Consider the following 18,610-nt stretch of genomic DNA (forward strand, 5'->3'; position numbering starts at 1 on the left):
ATTAGAAGCAGAGTTCTGAGCCGGGCTACTGGCAGTATCTATTCCTGGGAAATCCCTCAATAAATCTCAACAACAAACTTTTAACCTCAAATTACAATACAGGCTTTGGGCAAAATCTGTTCTTTCTCCTGCCAGACATTTAAAGCAACCCCCTGCATGCCAGGCATAAACCCTCAGTGCTTGGGTGGCTACTTACTTAGTGCATTTGCTTAATCAACAGTTTAAAAACTGTACCTAGACTTGATCCCCGGATACTGCAGAGAGAGAGGGAGAGTGTTGTAGTGGGCAGAAAGATGTTTCCAAGCCTTTGCACACAGACTTAAAATTTCTTAGACCCAAATAAAATGTCACCAGTCACCCTTTTGGGGCAACAAAGAACTTTGGTCAAGCCATTCCTAGAGACGTCTTAACTCATGCAAGATAACTCAGTAGGCAAAATGACACTAGGTGCGGTGCTTACTACTTGGAAGGAGTAGCCTATAGCCCTTAGCAGGAAGACTGATCCTCCACTGACAATAAGTCCAAACTGCAAACTCAACTCCCAGGTACAGGTGTTGAGAGTAGTCAAGCTGGGTTTATACAAGAAGCTTGCTTCGTAAATGGTATTTCATTCCCATTATGCAGGCAATGCTGATAGGATCTGCCACAGTATGTCAACAGCTGACCAGTCATTTTCTTTCTTGAAAAAAAAATAATCATGGGGCAGGTTAATCATTTATCCTATCTACACCCTTCTGATCATTAAATAACTAAATCATGAATGAAGATCAGCTCTGGCAGTTTTGAAGGCAAACCAACACGTATTTCCTCTTTTTCCTTTCTTGCTTCGTGTAGCTGAAACTGCACAAATTTCCAAGTGAAGATTAAATTTGTGTACTTGGTGTATTTTATTTCAAGTCTTTAATTCAGAAACAAGCTCACAGCCAACTGTAAGAGTTGGACTCTGAGGGGATTGCATTTTGAAACTGCTCTCAAATGTGCAACGTTAAAATTAAAATGTGTGTGTGTTATATATTGCAACATCAGATAGTTCATCATCAGGAATAAAAAGATGAAGACAACACTGCAATATATTTGTATGAATGTCTATAAAGCATCCCTTGTTTAAGATCCCACTGCAATTCAGGAGCTAAGTCTCTGCAGTAAGAGTCCTGAGACAAGCAGCCAGCTGCCATGCGGGTGCTGGGCAGACTGCACCAGAAATGACAAAGCAGCAAGCTTGGATGTCAGCTGTCCGTGTAGATAAACAGGATATCCTCATCTGTGCCGTAACTTGTCCTGGCTTCCTCAAAGTTACTGATGCTGGTGCTGCATGTTCCTGTGGGACAGGAGCAGAGTGTTAGTCAAGCTGAGCCAGGGGAAGAATTTGCTCATGAACAGCGCTTAGCCTGGCTTTGGATAAACTGAGAACTAGACCTCATGGGCTTGATCTTGCAGCCCTTACTCGCTTGAGTAGTCCCATTGATGTCAAGGGGAATGCTTATTTGCATAACAACTGCAGAAGTAGGCTCTGTATAATCACACACCATGTTGTTCTTCCTTCAAAATACCAAACGTGTACAGTTTAGCTCTCCTAAACTGTGTCCCTCTGAATACTCAATCAGAGGTATGAAGGCCATAGAAGAACCTATTACAATGTATTTCCAATGCTTCATCTGAATCACAGCACAGAAAAGAATGAAATCACTGAATTCTGTAAGAACAATCATGGGCCAATCAGCTGGTGCCGCCTGACTCAGATGCCTAGTATCGGGAAACTCCAGCTGGTTTTGCATTATGCACATGTTAGTAACGAGAAGATGGAGAATCCACACAGAATGAAGCAAAGTTCAGCTACTCACGGTCAGCATAGGCAGGGTTGTTGTAGTAGACACTCCCTGAGGCTTTGTTGTAGCCACACAACACAATGAAATGGCCCTGGTAGTCAGGATTCCTGCAGAAGCACTTCTGGCCAATAGGGAGGAAACAGCAATATTTGACAGGACTTGAGCAAAGTTCACACAGTAACAAGACTGCATTCACCAGGACAATGGCTACATGACCTTGGGACAGGTGCTCCTGAATGTCCTGGACAGTCACTGTGCTGCAGAAGAAAATTCAGACATTCACAAAGAAGCGTAGGAGAGAGATCTGTATTCACTGGATGGGGCTCTCCCAACCATGTGAGTGTGGATGATGTCCATCTCTGTTATGTGACTGCTATGATTATTTTACATATCTTTGTTGTTGAGGGCTCTACTGCAGCCGCGGACAGTAGGTATTCCATCCAAGTCTATTATACCCTCACTGCCAGTGAAGAGCAGAGCCATTCTGGCTGAAATTCTATAGAGCACGCGTTAAAATGAATAGAATCTCAGGATGTCTCAGATGCCCTGGAAGAGCAGCATTTTTGTCAGAAGTATGAGATAACCATTCAACACTAGGGAGATTAGTTAATTTATGGGGCAGTTAGGGATGCTGTAGAATCCCATTCCACCACCTGGAAGCCCAAATGCAGCTGGTCTCTAAAGCACCAAGTCTTTCTCAGCTGAGGGATTGGATGGCATAAGATCCCCAATCATCTTGGTCTCTGCATTCTAAGATACCTTTGTCAGGTAAGAATACAGCTTCCCAGTTATAAAGTTGCATTGTCTGGCTCTCTATTCTTGCCAGGATTGTTGTTCTAATATTTTATTGTGCCCAATTTAAGAGCATGAAAATCACCCATGCCCACCTGGTAATCTCATTTGTTTGAGCTGAAGTTCTTCATTCAGAGACACAGACAGATGGTGTGTTCCATACCAGTCTGCACTCATCCCCTGGATCAGATCCAAATGTTCAGGCTGATGTCCTTTTTAATCTCTTCCGGCACTGCTCTTCCCCTTTGCCTTCTCAATCCTAGTGTTGCACAGGCGCATATACAACCTCCCCCCCAATCTCTGATGTGAGCCAAATGCTAAAGCTTTGTTACTGTGCAAGATATGGCCTAGATTTTTGCCGCCGCCTCCTCCTCCTCCCCCTCCCCCCAGGCCACAGCACTAGGATAGATGCTGCCATGCAAACTCTGAGCACATTAACAGGGCACTAAAGATTCTGGCAAATGCAGGTTTAAAAAAGCATGTAAAAACACAATAAGGCCATTGTTTCTAGGCACAAATAGTACCTTCCCTTTTTTCTCTTGCTACTGCTCATCCACCCCAGTAAACAGTATGCAGAGTCAAATGCAACCCTGGTGGAAGTGGATGCAACTTTTGACTTCAGTTTATACCCATTTACAGTCAGATTGAATATGACCCAAGAGTCTTTTCTCCTCTTCCGAATTCTGCTATCAGCAAAAGGGTTTTAAGCCACGAGTGTGATTTTTCTCTCTCCCATGTTTGAGTCTCTCTCCGGGGAGGTTCCTTCTCCTATGATGTCATCCTTCCTTTGGAAAATATTGTAAATTACAGGGTTTCCAAGGGAGCAAAAGCACGCATGCCTGATTTTGGTTTATTTCTCGAAGTACTGAGCTCAGCAGTGTTAGCACAGCTCTGGCAACAATGGGTTTTGTGCCACTACAACACTTGCTTCAGCACTGATGGCAGCTTTTTTTAATACAAGCTATTTAGAAGACATTCCCTACTAGTTTATCTTAATGGAAGACCAAATTTTCGGCCTAAATAAACAGCCAGTTTCCCATCAGCAAATCCAAAATACTGCTTTTCCCCTTTCAGGGCTCCACTTTGCTGCTCTTCTTCCCATTTTGCTTCCTCCCTCTGTCTCAATGGAAGTGAAAAGACAGCGTGGGAAATAAAGAGGGGGTGGAGCCTGAATTCAGTCTGACTTACACCAGCACAGTCAGAGGTAACTCAAAGGAGCTAGACAAGTGTGAAAGGAGACTCAGGCCCCTACAGTCTCCAAAGGGAAAAGGAGATGAAATGACAAGCTCACCACTTCTCCACCAGCACCTTGCTGGCTTTGGCTTGGGCAAACAGCTGGTTCACTCTGTTCTCTTCCGTATCAAAGTGTTTCCTGTAGAATGACTAAGGGATAAAGAATAATTTACGAACAATTCATCAGAATGAAATTCACCCTAGTAAAGTGAATCTTCAATTAAAAACCGGTTAGAGAGGGACTGGGTGGTTTAGGGGGTTGATAATGGGTTAAGGTGTCATTCTCCCTCAGGTCACCGGAAACAGGATAAGAACCTCTCCTCTAGTTCATCAGTTCAAATTCAGTCCAGGTCAGTGGTTATTGCAGTCTCCAGCTGATGGCTATTGAGCTGCCTATGTGAAATGAATCTGGTCATATCAACTTAGTTCTTAGATTTCAGGACTCCACATAAGAAAAACCATAACCACTACTGGATCGAATTGGCCCTTTTGTTGGCAATATCAACAGAGGCCAAGGATTGAATGGACATGGAGACTGAATTCCCCTCTCACCTCTAGAGGTGGTTCCTCCAGGTCAAGGTTGAGGCACGTTGGCGGGGGAAGTGTAGTGGAAGCTAGCACTGCTGCTGCCCAGGCTGTACCTGTTCTGTAGATAAATAGAGGGCTTCAGTCTCCAAGGCTGTTAAATAGGCTGGAACCTTTCATGAACACTGAATTGGTACTATTTTTTAAAACGTACATCATGGAATCAGTGCCGGAAAATATCCGGGACCACATCTAACCTGGGTTTGGAATTGTTTCATGGACAGTTTGGCAATAGACAAACCTTGCTTACAGGAACGGAGGTTAACCACATCAATAACACAGCTCCACCAGCATGGCCCTGATGGATCGTGATGGAAAGTGCCTGATATTTCCCAGTGAACGAAGATGCTCACCTGATTTTTATAGCCCTTGTCCACTCCAAGTGTCTGTGTGCAGAACCTATGCTTAACACCAAAGTGCCGCATTAGGTAGGCCAAGTCAATGGTCCAGATACTCTTTGTTAACCGGAGTTCCCGGATGGCTTTCTGAAATTCCTCATCATTCAAACGATTCAGGTACCTGGGGTATTAGAGGAAGGGGGAAGCAAAGACATTAGCAGAAAGTGTGTCTAACAGTCCAAAGCCTCTTAATATCACAAAAGGGAAAACCTGAAACAATAGGGAGAAACAACCAAAATACAACCCACAAATGAACCACAAATTTCCAAAGAAATGGGGTAGGGAGCATTTCACTGGATTTATCACAGGTGACTGTCTCCCTTTTGGAAATTTAGTGCTGTCTTAATTATTTTACAATTCTAAAGGTGTACAGGACGCTGTACAAGAGGTGAGCTGTGCTAAACAAATAATGGGGCTCTATCCTGAAGAGTTTAAAATCTAAAAGCACAAATTCAACAGAGCAAATGCAGGAAGGGGTATGGCAACTATAGCTGAATTGATTCATGGAATAGGTGTGTTTCAGAAGGAGTTTTTTGAAGGAGGAAAGGAACTCGGTAAATATTCAAAGGAAGGTTGCTTCAGGCACTGAGGGTAGTGTGAATGAAAAACAGTTGAGAGGCTTGGAATGCAGAAAAAAGGAAGGAAGCCATTGGAATTCAAGAGGGAAAGACACAAGGTCAGATCAGCAGGGTAAGATCGATCTTGGTAATGGAGGTTTTGAATAAAGTGGAAAGGAAAAGAGGAGAGGGGGATGGAGAGGCTAGAGGCAGAGGTTACAGTAGTCAAGATGGGAAATTACCAGCGCACGGACTAACGTCTTGGCAGAAGGGATGGAGAGAAATGAAAATCTTCTGCTTCATATCTACTAAGTGGACATCTAAATAGGTATTTCACTCTCCTGCACCTAAGCTCGTGTTCCTCTGTGGAAGGAAAGACTAGTTCAGCAGGACAGCTAGTAGGTTAAAGAAAATGGGCAACACAGAGAATAGTTTTGAAACTCATATTCCTGGAAAGGAAAACATTTACCCCACAGAACGGATGCCCAATAGGACAGTGGCAAGATACTAACTCTTATAAATACAGAAGAAACCTGCTGGTCATTTGAAGACACACAGAAAGGAATTCAAGGGAATTATAATGCTGTGATTTGTAACAGTTCCAATAAGCAGAGAGAACATTCTGTCAGACAAAACGTGCTAATCTGCAAGGATAACATTCTATTGGGTTAAACATACTAATCTACAAAGTTCTTAAAGTTAATCAGATATTTTGTATATATCAAGAAACTTGGTTAATTATCCTTCGTCTGTGTTTTCTTTTCCTCCTGCTGGAATACTGGTGCTATGCGCAGCGAGGCACAGTAATCCTTAGCAGGGCATTGGAGAAAATATGGTCTGATGAAGTTGTGAGGTTAGTCACAGGTGCCCCACCCAACTTTTCTCCTTTGACCTTCGATCCTGGTCTTAGGGAGGGTCCCACAGTGGGGATAACATTTCCCAACTCCCCATGCTCAAACCCACTCCTCTGAACCACAATCAGTTACTTACTGCAATGCCATCCTGGAGCAGGCTAGCCCACAGTCCCAATGGTACAACTGCTGAATAACTGGCACTTGCAACTGGACATAGTCAGCTGGAGTAAAAACAACGCATCGTTAGAAGAGCATGATAGGTGAGTTAGCCTAGATGTGTGTATCCTTCCACACATTAGTATTAACAGTCCTCTTGTGCTGTACTGGGGCACTTGAGAAACACTTTTTATTTTGTCCCATTAGCAGGTTATGCTTCTCAGCATAAATTTAATATTTTTTTTAAACGGTCCTTTTCCAAATTGTAAAAGTAAGTGAACCATCAAGCATCTGTTTTAACCTGACACTCCCTCTTTGCTACAGGTCTGGCCAATTCTGTAGCAAATTCATCCACCTCTTCCGCCCTAACTTTTTTCTGGTCATGGCCCTTGTATGATCACGAAGCGGTAATCACACCCTAAGAGAGAGCTCAGGAGATCAACAGACTTTTTTATCTTCTATTGTGGTGTGTCCGAAACTGAGTCTCTGGGTTTAAACAGACTTTGTGACTGCGGCAACCTTCTGTGCACTCTAACCACCAAAGATGTGCCAATACTCAAGCGTGTTCATCCAGCAAAAAAACATACCGTGCCACAAGGAAGTGCTAATTGAGCTTGTGATCAACAGAAACAACAGGAGGACTTGTCTCCTCAAAAACACTACACTGAGCTACAGCAAGACTGTGAGAAGTTGTGTTAACGCAATGGCAACTGTGTCTTTGCAGTCAGTGTAAAGACCGGGACAAGGTGTGTTCAACATCATGTGGGCTAGTCATGGTCAACATCAACTCCTCAAGGTTGTGCTCTAACTTGATGTAATTTTCTAGGGAAGATATGCCCAAAATGCTTTTGGCAGAAACAGGCCATCGTGGATTTTGTGGCCTCCTTCCAAAATTTCTCACATTCCTATGTATTCCATTCTTTCTAGCCTTTCCCTTGTGGCTTTGAAAACCAGTGTACCTGCTGAGGACATCAAGTCTCTTTAGTTAATCTATGTCTGGCCCCATAGACAAGAAAATGCTAATCCCCAAGGCCTACTCACATTAGGAATTATAAATCATTTGTCATAAATCCCTGCTGGTGGATTATACTAACCTCATTTTCCACTAAGGACTCTACCCCATTAGGTCCAAGAACACATTTTCTACATTACAATCTCAAACAGTAATAACTGAAGCCTAATGTGTCAACTAATTTCCTTTGATTTATTGAGTTGCCAGCCATCCTACCTTGCCTTACACACCCTTTGCTGCACCAACTTCATATTACTTTTCAAGATCCCTAGATGAGGATGATTGCCAGCTGTTCTGGAATAAATGAAGTGATAAAATATGTTCCAGCAATAAACTGAACTGCATGATCATCTCCAGTTTGGTAAATACTCAGTGTGACAGGTTTACAAAAAGCAGCCACTAATTCCAGATCCCTAGTGGACAGCACTACCCTCTTCCTCAACATGGATCTTAGGCAGGTTGGTGCAACCATTATCCCTGATCTGATAGACCTGGAAGTGTAGGGAAGACAGATCCTTGAAGGATTTGCCCGTAGCTTGCGAAGACACCACATCTTCCTGGAACAGTGGTATCTTCCCAAACTGAGTGCCCTAGTTCTATCGTCTGTCCAGAGTGATATAAATCCAGTCCCAGGACTCCTTTCTTTTCACTATACACTCAAAAGCCCAGAATGTTCTTTTGGAAAATAACTATCTGGTATTTAAATTATACCAGTTCAACAGGAAGAGCTTCCGCACAAGGTATTAGTTATAGAAGACGCTGCAGAACGGTGCTCAGGGAAGTGAGCATAGACCCCATCTTAGCTGTTAATTCTAGCCCCCTCCCGCCATTCATGCAGTTACATTCACCGGCAGCATCTGATTTAAAAATCCCATCCAGGCATCTCTGCAGAATCAGAGCCTTAATATCCTTGGGGGTAACATCTCTTATAGGGACAGGTAATTTTTTCTGGTATCTCCTCCGGCCTTTAAAATACTGCTTTAGCTCTAAATCTTCACCTGCTGTATTAGTGATCACAGTGTGCACAACAGCGGGTGTGTAGAGGACTATTGCCGGCAAGGGCTGCAGACCAGTCAGGGCCTGCGAATGCCTCAAACTTCTCATGAGAGAGTCAAGGTAGGCATCTTTTATGGGACCAACTTCTGTTGGTGGAAGGTACAAGCTTTCAAGCTACGCAGAGATCTTTCCTCAGCTCTGGGAAAGGAAGCAGAGACGCTGAGCCAAATACAGTTTGGGACAGATGTCAAGCAGAAGGGGTAACGCATGTAGGACGCCGTCGCTTGAAATGAAGTGGCCAAGTAGGGGTTAGATTGTTATGCAGAAAGGGGCTGGGGGTCCGGATCCCCCCCGGCAAGGGCGCAGCGAAGGGGCTGGGGGTCCGAGGCGGCTCCGGCCCCCCGGGCAGCGGTCCGAGGCATCGGGGCGGGCTGGCTGCCCGGGCAGGGGCTGGCGAGGGTGCCCTGGGGGCGTCGCTCGGAGGTGGCTCGTTTGCTGGGCCCCAAAACCCGTCCCGGCCGCGCCCGGGGACACACTGACCTGAGGGCGGCTCCGAGTCCGCGGCCTCCTTGGGGCTTTTCATGCCGGCGGAGAGGGGGCCAGGCCGCTCAGTGAGCGGCCGCCGGGCCCGGGCCGGGCTGCAGGGCTTGGCGGGGCCGGGACCCCCGCATGTCTCGGAGCGGCGCTGCTCCTGCCGGCCCCGGCGCTGCTGCCTGGCAGGGGCGGGGCGGCAGGAGCTGCGGATGCGGCGGGCGGGGAGAGCTGCGGCTCCGGGCCCAGCCCCGCACAGCGGGGACTTGGGGGGGGGAAGGTGGCGAGAAGGGAGCGGGCCGCGCTCAGGACGGCGTCGCCATGCCCGCCCCCGGGGCTATTCCCGCCGCCCCCGGCAGCTGTCAGCAGCGCGCGTCCCCCTCCCCGGGCGGGTCCGCGGGGCAGTCCCCACAGGGCAGGCGTTATGGGGGTATATGTGCACCCCCAGCCAGATGCCCGAGTGATACAGCGGGCGGGGGGGGGCGTTTCACTCCTGCCCCGGGGCCGGGTGCGTTAAAACTCGCAGCGGCGGAGCCATGCGACCTTGTGGTTTCCCTCCCCGCCTCGCGGGCCGGGGAAGCAGGCGGAACCTTTGTTCGGGGCTGGTGTATCCCCGCGGGACGCCCTCTCCGGGGGCCCGCTCACAAACCATAGAGTTGAAAGGAGAGAGGCGCTCGGGAAGCGCTCTCTCCGGGCAGCGAGGCCTTTCCGGTTCCGGTGCGCGGGGCATGGTGGGATATCGGGGGAGGCCATTAGAGCGGTAAAGCTGAGCCCACGCTGAACAGAGAGGTGCCTCGCGGAGCGTAAGTGGCAGGCGGGAGCGCGGCCCCTCACCGGCCGGTGGGTGAACTCAGGCCGCTCTGTGTGTGGGGAGCTGGGCTGGGGCCCCGTGGGGGGAGGGTCTCTTCACAGCACTCCCCTCCCCCAGTGACCCGAGGGCCCGGGCTCCCGCCGGCGCCCCATCCCCCTCCCATCCCCCGGGACACCGTCAGGACCCGAGTTCTGCAGTGGTGAGGCAACGTGGGTGCCGTGAGCCTTGTAGCTCGTCTGGGGTTAGCGGCTGTGGAGGCGGATTTGTTTTAGTACCGCGCCAGGAGTGTGTCGGGATCTCCCCGTGGAGCATTGGTGTGGCTGGAGCCTTTGCTTTTCCCGGCCCAGGAGGTTGGCGGGGTATAACCGGGCGCCACGGTGGAAGGTTTTGTATGTCTGACTAACCTGCCCCTTTTAAGAAGTCCTCTCTGACTTTTAATAAAACAAAAAGGGTTAAAGTTTAGAACTGCCTTCAACTGAGTATAGAAACATCCCACTTTCACCCCCACCCCCCCACACACACGATTTTCCCACCACCTTTCGTCCTCTTTAATTACAACAGTCCTAGTTACAGTGGGGAAGGGATGGGGTGAGACGAGAGACCAAAACCGTGCAGTGTAGCTGCCAGGTGAGTCCTTCATCTATTAAACTAGATAGGAGTCGGTTTTTTACGTACTTCAAAACATACCCTCTAGATGCTTAGTAAGAATTACTTAATGAGATTTTTATTTATATATAAATAATTTACTCACATAAATAGTTCCCTTTAGGTCCATGACTGCGTAAGTAAGGATTTGCAGCATCAGGATGTAATGCCCATCAGTGGCCTTGCCATATCATTTTAATAGGCTCCTTAGCCATTTCTTTCCAATTCGAAAGAGGTAATATCTCTTGTTGTACCAATTTCTGTTAGTGAAGGAGACAAGGGTTCAAGCTACACAGAGCTCTTATATCTTTATTAAAGGAAGTACTTCACCCACTTTTTCTCTCTAATATCCTGGGACCAACATGGCTATAACAACTCTTTCCTGTATGGTAAGGTAATTCTTCTAGTGGAGACCATGTATATTCTCAACCTCAGGCATTTCTGAAAGGAAATAGCTCTTGTATCAGAAATGTCACTTTAAGTCACATTGCTTCTGTGTCACTTTAATAGAAAATTTGTGTACTAAACAGTGCTCCCAAAGCTTGAGAAAATCCCTTACGTGGTACAGATACCTCTATCACAAGCTTGTAAGACTTCACACTAACATCTATATCTTGGGGAATGTCCAGCATGTTGTATGTTTTTATTATGATACTTAGAAATACAGTAATGTAATATGGAATGCTCTTTATGTAGTTCCTGCCTCTTTGTAAGTATCACCTCCATGAAGAAGTGAGATTCTGTGAATACACTGTGTGTGAGTCAGCATCTGTAACTGAAAGGAAAGTAGTATTTTTCTTTCGCTAGTAGCAAGCTAGTGTTTTGGAACTGCTGATTCCACTGCTTTGGTATTCTTACTCTGGTTTCATTTGGCTGGTATGGGCCATCACAAAGTTAGTTATGTCTACTTAACTCTTCTAAAATTATTATAAAAGAGCCTCTCACTCCTGTTTCTTGACTAACCCATCAAATTCCTCAGTACTTCTGAAAATGTAGAAAATTTGAAGTTTTTCTTCCCCATCCTCCATGACTCTCTCTGAGTTCCCCATTTCTTTCCCTGCTACCAAGATTTTGAGACCAACATAGTCTTTAAGATAAAACTATTTGGCAATTACATAGCAGTTCAATGTGCACAGAAGCCTTAACACTGATTACCTGTTCTGGGAATAGCCATGGTGACAGAAGTCCTGTTTATCAAGTTGACACTTTTTAAGGGCACTGAATCTGTGGGAAAAATGAAAAAAACAAAACAGGAATGAGTAGTCCTGTATTTTCTGGACTAGAAAAGTTTGTTAAAGGTGTCTAAGTGAAAATCTGTATTACGTAGGCAAAGAAACTTACATGCTATTCCTTTTTTTTTTGGCCTAGGTTTAGAGCTGTACTGCTGCAAAGATGTCCATTGGAGTGCCAATTAAAGTGCTGCATGAGGCAGAGGGCCACATCGTGACATGTGAGACCAATACAGGGGAAGTCTACCGTGGCAAACTCATTGAGGCTGAGGACAACATGAACTGCCAGGTATGTCTGGGAAAAGGGGATGTGAATGGTGTATTTTTGGAAAGGTCCATCTTTGGCTGATTGTCAATATTTAAGTAAAGCTGACAATTTCTACTCCAAGATAAAGAAAGATGAGTTATCCTGCTTCATAGCTTTGCCAAAATGACAGTCTCTCTTGTGACAGTCTAGAGAGGGGACAGCTTAAACTTTTTGGTTTATAGGCAGGAGCATGTGTTCCTATCGGAAATTCTTACGCATTTTTCAGAACTCTGTTCTGTGACTAGTTTGAGATAATGGTATTTCTGCTAAAACTGTTCGTTATTTCAACAGCTAGCTTCGACTCGACTCATTAGCTCAGGATATGTTTTCTCCAAATCAGTGTTTTGAAAAACTATCTCATAAATTTGTAATTTAATTAATTCTAATTGATTTTTAGAACTAGAGTTTCACATTCAAATCGCAAATCATTCTCATCTCATAAGAAATTACTTTTGTTAGAATAAACTAATATATGTGATACTACAGAAGGAAAGAGATTTCCCCTTGTCAGTGAGTTCCTGTTTTATCCCTAATATAAACAAAGCTTATATGTGTTAATGTGAACAACTTTAGGAATTTGTTACTAGAAATACAACTCTGGGAGGGATCAAAATAGCCTACTAAATCCCCAGGATTAGTAAAATTGCAATAGTTTAAAATGTGTTGTCTCCCATAAACAACTGCAATTGACAAAGAGTGCCAGAGTTAACAGACCTTCTGAGTAACGATTTAAACAGTCCTTGGTCTTATTGTTCTTTGTGTACCACGCTCCATGGGTGGTTCTCTTCTTCTCCACCCCCTCTCCTCCCCCGCTCAACCACGTTTTTTACACACACACACCAGTCTAATGTAAATCTGCTGTGTACTTGTATGCTGATCTGATCTTGAATGCTGAATCTGATTTTTGCTGGCTAGATTACTCTAACAAACACTGTGCACACAAGTAAAAGACCAAACTTATGTAAGGCTATGATGTCTTTGAAAGATTCTTAGTGATCTTGCGGTGCTGTTTCAGGGTATTCTCTTAATTGGGATTCCATTTACATTAGTCAACTTGCTGCAGCTTCTGAAAAATACCAATCCATGTTAGCACAAAACAGATGAAAGCTTCTGTCAGAAATCAGTTTCAAAACAGTCCTGGAAAGCTATTCTGTTGAACACATATGCTCATGCTATTATGTAGCCAGACAGCTTTCTGTGTTTGAAAGAAGACTTCTTTAAATCAGAATTCAGTAGCCAAAACAAACTGGAACACTTCACTATTTAATAGGCTGTTATAGGCACTGATCAGTTTTATGTCTTCCAGATGTCCAACATAACAGTGACATACAGAGATGGGAGAGTGGCACAGCTGGAGCAGGTGTACATTAGGGGTAGCAAGATACGGTTCCTCATTTTGCCCGATATGTTGAAAAATGCTCCTATGTTAAAGAGTATGAAGAATAAAAACCAGGGTTCTGGGGCTGGACGAGGCAAAGCAGCTATTCTCAAAGCCCAAGGTGGGTACCTCTGTGTTTGGTCATTAAGTTTCCTGTCAATTAGGAAACTGAAGTGGCTGTCATTATCAAGAGTTCTGTAGTACAAAGAGTTTGGTTTATTACATCACTTAAGTATGAATGTCACAAGGAGTAAGAGGAGTTTATTTGGCAGGTATCCAGAGGGGAAAGTTAAATAACTGGGAAGTTTGCACTTTATTCCCCCCCCTTCCCCCCCACCTTGATTTTATTGTCAAACTCAAATTTCTAGTGCTTTAGAAAATTTAAAAACAGTAATACTCAAAAATACTAGGCTCTTAAGGGTCTAGTTAGTTAAAATCTCAACTCAACTCAACCCTCCCACATAAAACTCAAGATTTTGTGCTCCCTGAGTATATGTATGCAGATTCTGAAGCAGCTGTTTGAATCACTTGGGTCTTGTCTGCAGTGATCTGTTTCTGGGCATTGGATTAATCAAATCTACTTCAGTTATCATTGAAGAATTAATTTAAATGTAAAAATGGCACTTAAATACACAAGGATTTGAACTTAAAAGTCAGACTTCCTTTATCTTTGACTAGGCCTAAATTATGTGGATTGGTGCATAATGATTAAGAGCAAATACTTTGGGGCTGTTTATGCTTATTTAGATTACTTTGAAAAGGTTTTTGCTTATAGGGATTAAGATGTTTGTAGAGCACTTTGAAATCTGTTCAAGTGTGGTATGTAATAATGGTGGTGATAAAACGTTATTTAAAAATGTCTCTGGCATGGCACTGACTTCTTAATATAGGTCTCCTGGGCTGCAGGTTTGTGCCACTAAATGGAATGAATACAAACGTTTCATTTTGTTTTACTGTCAATCTGTTGTTAGTTGCATCTGTTTCATGACTAGAAGCATGTTAACGTTAGCTTCTGCTCCCCATCATAGAGCACTCTGGGAATTAGAGCAGTACATCCCCTTCTGAACTGTATAGGGTAACCTAGTTTTCACACTGCTAACCCAGCACAAGAGGCTAGATACTATAGTGATTGGCACCGCAAAAATATCTTTGATACAATACGTGTAGATTCTTATAAACATGCAGTTACGTCAAATCCACATGATCCCTTATTTTTTTTCTTCAGTGGCTGCAAGAGGAAGAGGTCGTGGAATGGGCCGTGGCAACATTTTCCAGAAGCGAAGATAATTTTGGACTTGACTTACCTTTTTTTTTTTTTTTTTTTAAGGGTTTAATTTACTACGGGTGCAGCAGTTAGGTTTCTGTTTAAATAAAATCTGTTTCTGACAAAATAGAAAGTGGTGTGCTGTTGTGTGTTGACAGGTCTTGGCTGGGACACAGCTGATGAGGTGATAGCTTTTTGTAGTGGGAAGAGTATTGCATATTGATAATAGAGCAGATTATTTCTAAATCCATCTTGAAATAGAGACTGGTACCTGGATGTGTGCGTTCTCAGTATTTTTTGGTTAAATCTTGCATTTCAAGTACATCTTTGTGTCCCTGGCTTTTCTCACTAAATCCTGTTGCCATCCACTCTGCAAAAAAGAGTTAAGTCACCATCTAGATGTATATTTTTAGGTAAGAGAGGATGCATTCTCAACTGGCAGAGTGTTTGTGTGTCATGTTGAGAGTTTCAGGGGTTTGCTGTGGCCTTGAGTCTCCCTGTGACCCAATACAGGATCTTGGTGAGGATGACTGATTCATTGCTGACAGTTCTGTAAGCAGCATCTCTTGACTTTTTTCCTCTAAATCACCAAGTGAGCTGTTGAAGAAGCTGCTGTCTCATTTTGCAGTGCTGTTAGCAGTAGGGAGGGATTGAAAAAAAGGCATGCAACAGGTCATGGGGAGGACAAGAGAATTTGGGAACTGGCTACCTTATTGGGTCATAATAATATGATTGAATAAATAGCTGGATGGCTGAGGATTTGCTGCCAAAAATATTACACTACATTCAGAGAAAGGGCCAAACTAAAAATAGAGCCTTGCATCTTACATATTATGAGAATGCATCCAGAACCTGAGTTTTCTTTTCAAAGACACAAATAGCATAAGCATAGCTTCTGACTTTGCAAATATGAAAGGTTTGTCAGTCAGCATAATTTTATAGTTCCCTCCAATTCACTTTACTGAAATATTGATTGGTGTATCTGGAGAGTTTAAAAGGAAAGACTGTCCTTGCTTAGGTTTCAGAGTGGTAGCTGTGTTAGTCTGTGTCAGCCAAAACAAAAAGAGTCCTTGTGGCACCTTGGAGACTAAAATTTATTTGGGCATAAGCTTTCGTGGGCTAAAACCCACTTCATCAGATGCATGCAGTGGAAAATACAGTAGGAAGATAGATATACACACACACACACACACAGAGAACATGAAAAAATGGGTGTTGCCATATCAACAGTAACAAGACTAATCAATTAAGGAGGGCTATTAGCAGGAGGAAAAAAACTTTTGTAGTGATAATCAGTGAAAATAGTGGATGTCGTGGCTCTGGCCAAGACTCAGACTAGCCACCCTAGCTCAGACGCTGGGGTCAGGTGCACTTGAGAACCTGAGCTGATGCCCAAGCTGCAATATCCACACCACTGTTTTTAGCATTCTAGCTTGAGCTGGTCTACCCAGGGTCAGAGGTTCACTTCCACGTGCAGTGTAGACATACCCAGAGAGAGCCCCAACCCCATTGGATCTCGTGCACCCCAGATGTTGCCAATCCCACTGCATCCCCCAGATCCCAATATCCCAAACTCACAGGATGGATTTGATTTTATTCATTTGCCTTTTTAAAAAAACAACCAACCAACCACCCAGTAAATAGGTCCATGAGTTAAAAATTGGATGCTTTTATGATGTAATAGGTCTACAAAAATTCCTAATTGTCTAGATCAGGGGTGGGCAAACTATGGCCTGCCAGCAGTTTTAATCCAGCCCTCGAGCTCCCACTGGGTAGCAAGGTCTGGGGCTTGCCCCACTCTGGCGCTCCAGCCAGGCAGCAGGGTCAGGGGCCGTTCCACATGGCTCCCGGAAGCAGCAGCATGGCCCCCCTCCAGCTCCTATGTGTAGAGGCAGCCAGGGGGCTCGACTCTGCATGCTGCCCCCACCCCAAGTGCCACCCCTACAGCTCCTATTGACCGGGAGCTGCAGGGGCTGTGCCTTCAGATAGGGCAGGGTGCAGAGCCACCTGGCCTCACCTCCACGTAGGAGCTGGAGAGGAGACATGCCGCTGCTTCTGGAAGCCGCTTGAGGTAAGCGCCGCCTGGAGCCTGCACCCCCAAGCCTCTCCCTGCACCACTGCCCCAGCCCTGATTCCCCCTCCCAACCCCTTGATCCCAGCCTGGAACACCTTCCTGCACCTCAAACCCCTCAGCCCCACCCTAGAGCCCTCACCCCCCACCTCCGGATCCCCCTCCCACACCATGAATTCCTTATTTCTGTTCGCACCCCAACCCCAATTTTGTGAGCGTTCATGGCCTGCCATACAATGTCTGTTCCCAGATGTGGCCCTCGGGCCAAAAAGTTTGCCAACCCTGGTCTAGATAAAGTGCTTGAAAAAATTTCCTTGGGGACTGACAGACTCCCCCCGCCCCCTCTTTTTCAGACACTTTAAGCATTGTGGAAACTAGATATGTTCTGTTTCAGCGTAGCAGCCGTGTTAGTCTGTATTCGCAAAAAGAAAAGGAGGACTTGTGGCACCTTAGAGACTAACCAATTTATTGGAGCATCAGCTTTCGTGAGCTACAGCTCACTTCTGCATCTGATGAAGTAAGCTGTAGCTCACAAAAGCTTATGCTCAGATAAATTTGTTAGTCTCTAAGGTGCCACAAGTCCTCCTTTTTTTTTTTTTTTTTTGATATGTTCTGTGTATCTTGAAAAGTTCCTTCAGAAAGCACTTGATCCTTCAGACACAATGTGTAGAGTTTGTTGCTTTTCCACAGCACAATGCTTTGCCACAATGGCAGGCAGGTTATTTAAATTACTAAATACTTTCTCTGACTGTCCATGACTATGTAGTGTGAATACCTATTTCATAGTTTGTATGTACATATTAACCCACTGCATGTGGGACATGCACTTTTAGGTTTGGACCATTCCTGCTGCACCATGTTCTCTCAGAATAACAATTCTCGCAGGACTTGTCCTTCTCTGGGTTCCTGGTTACAGATGTAGAAACTGGAGATATAACTGGAGATGTAACTTGGTATAAGGTGGTAAACAATGTTATAAAGATCAGAGGTGTTAAAGGATTCAGTAGTATGGTTTGGTTTGTCCACACATGCATGACAACAGTGTCATAAAGTTTGGTGAATTGGGGCGGGGGGGGGGGGTTGTGTAAAAAAAAAAAAAAAAAAAACCATTATTCTACATCCAAACCCAGTGGTGGTAATAATACCCTAGTAGATCTCAAAGCACTTCACAATCTTTGATGACAGGTTTCAGAGTAGCAGCCGTGTTAGTCTGTATCCGCAAAAAGAAAAGGAGGACTTGTGGCACCTCAGAGACTAACAAATTTATTTGAACATAAGCTTTTGTGAGCTACAGCTCACTTCATCGGATGCATTCAGTTACCTTACAAGTGGAGAACTAGTGATGACAAGGCCAATGAACAATTCATTTGCAAACTTAACACCATTAATTTGGGCTTGAATATGGACTGGGAGTGGCTGGCTCACTACAAAAGCAATTTTCCCTCTGTCGGTGTTGACATCAATTATTGGGAGTGGACCACATCCACCCTGACTGAACTGGCCTTGTCATCACTCGTTCTCCACTTGTAAGGTAACACCCTTCTCTTCATGTGCCAGTATATTTATGCTTGTATCTGTAATTTTCACTCCATGCATTTGAAGAAGTGGTTTTTTTACCCACGAAAGCTTATGCCCAAATAAAACTTTAAGGTGCTATCGGACTCCACGTTGTTTTTGTGGATACAGACTAACATGGCTACCCCATCTGATATTAAAATATAATTTACTCTTTGAAAGCAGTATTTTTTAAAAGGGCATTTAAAGGAATTTGCCATCTGCCTCAAACACTTCCACGTCACAGACTGGGGTGGTGTAAATATAGACTCCACAGTCAAAGCAAAGAATCTTAATTTGCATACAATCCTAATGCCCTCAAAATTTCGCCACCAGTTGGTTGGAACACACTCCCTTTTGATTTTTGAAAGTTCTGCTTACAACTCTGTAGGGTAAAACTGCACCAGTGTG

General features: G+C 44.5%; 2 protein-coding genes across 5 annotated transcripts; one reads left to right on the plus strand and one right to left on the minus strand.

The window, feature by feature from the left end:
• Positions 1-868: 868 nt before the first annotated feature.
• GUCD1 (guanylyl cyclase domain containing 1) lies at positions 869-9,479 on the minus strand. 2 transcript variants are annotated; one of them, XM_007063776.4, is made up of 6 exons: positions 8,950-9,479; positions 6,382-6,466; positions 4,790-4,955; positions 3,910-4,001; positions 1,842-2,083; positions 869-1,318 (listed from the first exon to the last, which is right to left on the minus strand). In XM_007063776.4, exons 1-6 carry the CDS (start codon positions 8,990-8,992, stop codon positions 1,227-1,229), a joined length of 720 nt encoding a protein of 239 aa, XP_007063838.1. In that variant the 5' UTR covers positions 8,993-9,479; the 3' UTR covers positions 869-1,226. The 2 variants fall into 2 exon arrangements, with proteins under 2 accessions (XP_007063838.1, XP_027682010.1); XM_027826209.3 differs by lacking the exon at positions 8,950-9,479 and adding an exon at positions 8,412-8,517.
• SNRPD3 (small nuclear ribonucleoprotein D3 polypeptide) lies at positions 8,410-14,703 on the plus strand. Of its 3 annotated transcripts, none has more exons than XM_027826210.3 (4): positions 8,410-8,529; positions 11,765-11,914; positions 13,239-13,431; positions 14,536-14,703. In XM_027826210.3, exons 2-4 carry the CDS (start codon positions 11,789-11,791, stop codon positions 14,595-14,597), a joined length of 381 nt encoding a protein of 126 aa, XP_027682011.1. In that variant the 5' UTR covers positions 8,410-8,529; positions 11,765-11,788; the 3' UTR covers positions 14,598-14,703. The 3 variants fall into 3 exon arrangements, with proteins under 3 accessions (XP_027682011.1, XP_037734774.1, XP_007063815.1); XM_037878846.2 differs by lacking the exon at positions 8,410-8,529 and adding an exon at positions 9,588-9,743; XM_007063753.4 differs by lacking the exon at positions 8,410-8,529 and adding an exon at positions 9,626-9,780.
• Positions 14,704-18,610: the final 3,907 nt, after the last annotated feature.

Source organism: Chelonia mydas, chromosome 15, assembly GCF_015237465.2.
Source record: "Chelonia mydas isolate rCheMyd1 chromosome 15, rCheMyd1.pri.v2, whole genome shotgun sequence".
Classification (NCBI taxonomy): Eukaryota; Metazoa; Chordata; order Testudines; family Cheloniidae; genus Chelonia; species Chelonia mydas.